The sequence below is a fragment of the Danio rerio genome, chromosome 15 (genome assembly GCF_052040795.2).
Source record: "Danio rerio strain M-AB ecotype USA chromosome 15, GRCz13ab, whole genome shotgun sequence".
Lineage (NCBI taxonomy): Eukaryota > Metazoa > Chordata > Actinopteri > Cypriniformes > Danionidae > Danio > Danio rerio.
The window spans coordinates 46,785,001-46,787,500 of NC_141035.1; the positions used below are offsets into that span (position 1 = coordinate 46,785,001).

At 34.1% G+C, this 2,500-nt stretch overlaps 2 protein-coding genes across 9 annotated transcripts in view; both read right to left on the bottom strand.

Moving 5' to 3' along the window:
* Positions 1-2,500, bottom strand: part of gria4a (glutamate receptor, ionotropic, AMPA 4a) — an 877,747-nt gene that overhangs the window by 148,372 nt on the left and 726,875 nt on the right. The window lies entirely within an intron of this gene.
* The window catches only part of numa1 (nuclear mitotic apparatus protein 1), a 31,085-nt gene that overhangs the window by 6,806 nt on the left and 21,779 nt on the right, over positions 1-2,500 (bottom strand). For all 8 annotated transcript variants that reach the window (NM_001329981.2, XM_087283254.1, XM_087283253.1 and 5 more), the window contains 2 exon segments: positions 609-695; positions 1,952-2,293. In NM_001329981.2, the coding sequence (NP_001316910.2) occupies positions 609-695; positions 1,952-2,293 (429 nt within the window).

Here is a 2,500-nt window from a genome sequence, read left to right on the forward strand (position 1 = left end):
GCCTATAATGAGATTATTAAAATTCATCATTTAAATGCTACCATTTTTGTATTAGGTGGTCTGTAATGTAATATTTATCAATAGATTATTTTAGTCTAAATTTTCAGACTATTCATTTTATTACATTGAATGTTTAAATATAAAGCTGATTGGATAAAGACAATTATACATTAAAATCAAATCAAATAAAAACATTTCATTTATTAATTTCTAAATTTTGTTTTTCTTTTTGTGCACATCCCAACTAGTATAGTCAATTTAGCTAATCCAGATGGGTATTTTAAATTTACATTATTAAATGCATCCTTACAAACAGTCAAATGTAAATCAGGTTCACTCCACAGACTGTGCAAATTATTTGTAAATGACCTTTATAAAACATTTACAGTGACCATACAATGTACAAACCCCCCCCCCCCCCCCCCCCCCCCAAAAGATTAAAATAATAAAATAGAGATCCCTTTTGAATAATTTTGCTTGTAAATAAAGACTAGGTTTCCTCATAGGTAACTTCAGAGCAACTGGTTTTGTTAAATTTATTCTCTATAAATAAAATGTCTATTGCTGTTGCCTATAAATAATAAAAAAGTAATAAAAAAATGTCCTACCGGAGAGACTGGAGGTCTGTTTTGGCTGTTTCCAAACCGGCCTTTGGGCGTCATTGGCCGTGGGAAACAACTTGCCAACTTCTTTGCCTGTGGAAACAACAGCATTAGTAAAGGATCATCCTGAATCTAGAGTTCCTTGCCATTCAGAATCCATTAAAGTAATAGTTCACCCAAAAATGAAAATTGGCTAATTGGCTTATAAGCTTTTCCGAACCCGTTTGAGTTTCTTTCTTGAACACAAATTATGTTCTCATTTATTTCACAAATTTGACAACCATTAAAAGTCGGCTAATTTTTTCATAAATTTACTACAGCGTGCACACAATTTTATAATTTGTTCCCTTGTTTTAGGTAAATTATGTGTATGATTTATTACTTCCCTCAATTGACTTTGTTTTTCTTGGTTGTATGTAAATCATGCATATGATTTATAGTTAACAAAAGTATCGTCTTCAGTACCAATCAGTACTAAAATCGATACTTTTGACAACCCTAATACAATTTATTAATTCATTCCCTCGATTTACATTTTTTAAAATCTTTTTTTAAAGTAAATTATGCATACAATTTATTTAAAATTAATTTGTTGCCTTGATTTACTAAATCATGTGCACAATTTAACAATTTCTTCCTTCGATTTACTAAATCATGTGCACAATTTGCTAATTGGTTCTCTTGTTATGTAAATCATGTTCTGGATTATTTTATTAATTCCCTCAATTTACTAGCTCATGTGCAAGATTTACTATTTGTTCCCTTGTTTTGCACTCGATAATAACTTGTGTCCTCATTCTACTTAAATTGTGAGCACGAAATTAAATGGTGCTACTGCTTTAATCATCTTCAGGCTACATATCGTATCCACTTTTTTATGAACAGGCATCTTTTATAGTTATTTTATAGTTATTTATCTTTTATAGTTATTTTATAGTTTATAGTTATTTATAGTTATCTCTTATAGTGATTGGTAAGTTATAGCTATTATCATTACTTTATAAACCATGAGAATTTTGATATTATATAGGGAAAATAAATACATGAAACTTTTCCTGTGCATTCAAATTACCTAGAACAAAGACAAATGAATATATCGAGCTCACAATTTTCTTAAAACAAAGAATGAATGCGTAAATCGTTGCTTTATTTTCTTGGCTCTGTTGCCATTGACTTCCATAATACAATAAAATAATATTATGAAAAGTCAATGGCAAAATATCTACTTTTGCATTGAACAAAGGAAAAAAAACTGGTGTTAGTGACAAATAAATTATGACAATTATCATTTTTCAGTGAACTATCCCTTTAAGCAGGATCAACATTTCCATACTTCCTTTCTCTTTTACCTCAGGAGTGTCTGGTCCTTGCAGTTGTGATGCCGGGCGTTTGGGAGCCAGCGGGCTGCGTTTATTCTCTGAAGTGTGTGAACGTGAGCTTGTTTTTGTGAGCTGTGAGGCCCGGTGAGCAGCAGTGCTGGATTGGATCTGACAAGGCAGCATGGTGGCTCGCTGGGGATGAGAGCGTGCAGGAGCCTGGCTCGAACTCGTTTCAGGAGCGAGGGAGAAACGGCGAGAGTTCAGCGACTCCAGGATCTGACCCGGCATCATGGACGCACGCCGGATCGTCTCACTCGGGTCGCCCAAGCGCAGGTCCTCATCCGTTACAGTGAATGATGGTCCTAGACTGGGCTATGGAGACAGAATGATTCAGTGTTGCGCAATATATCATTTCAGCATCAACGCGTTTCATTAAAAAAATTCCAAAAGCCCTAGAACGATGTTCTGCCGACTTAACCCTTGTGTATGGTTTAAATTGAATACCCTTTGGTTATGTTGGGGGCTGTTTTTGCCCCATTGACGTCCATTATGATCACATTTTTTGATTACAAAAGCCGT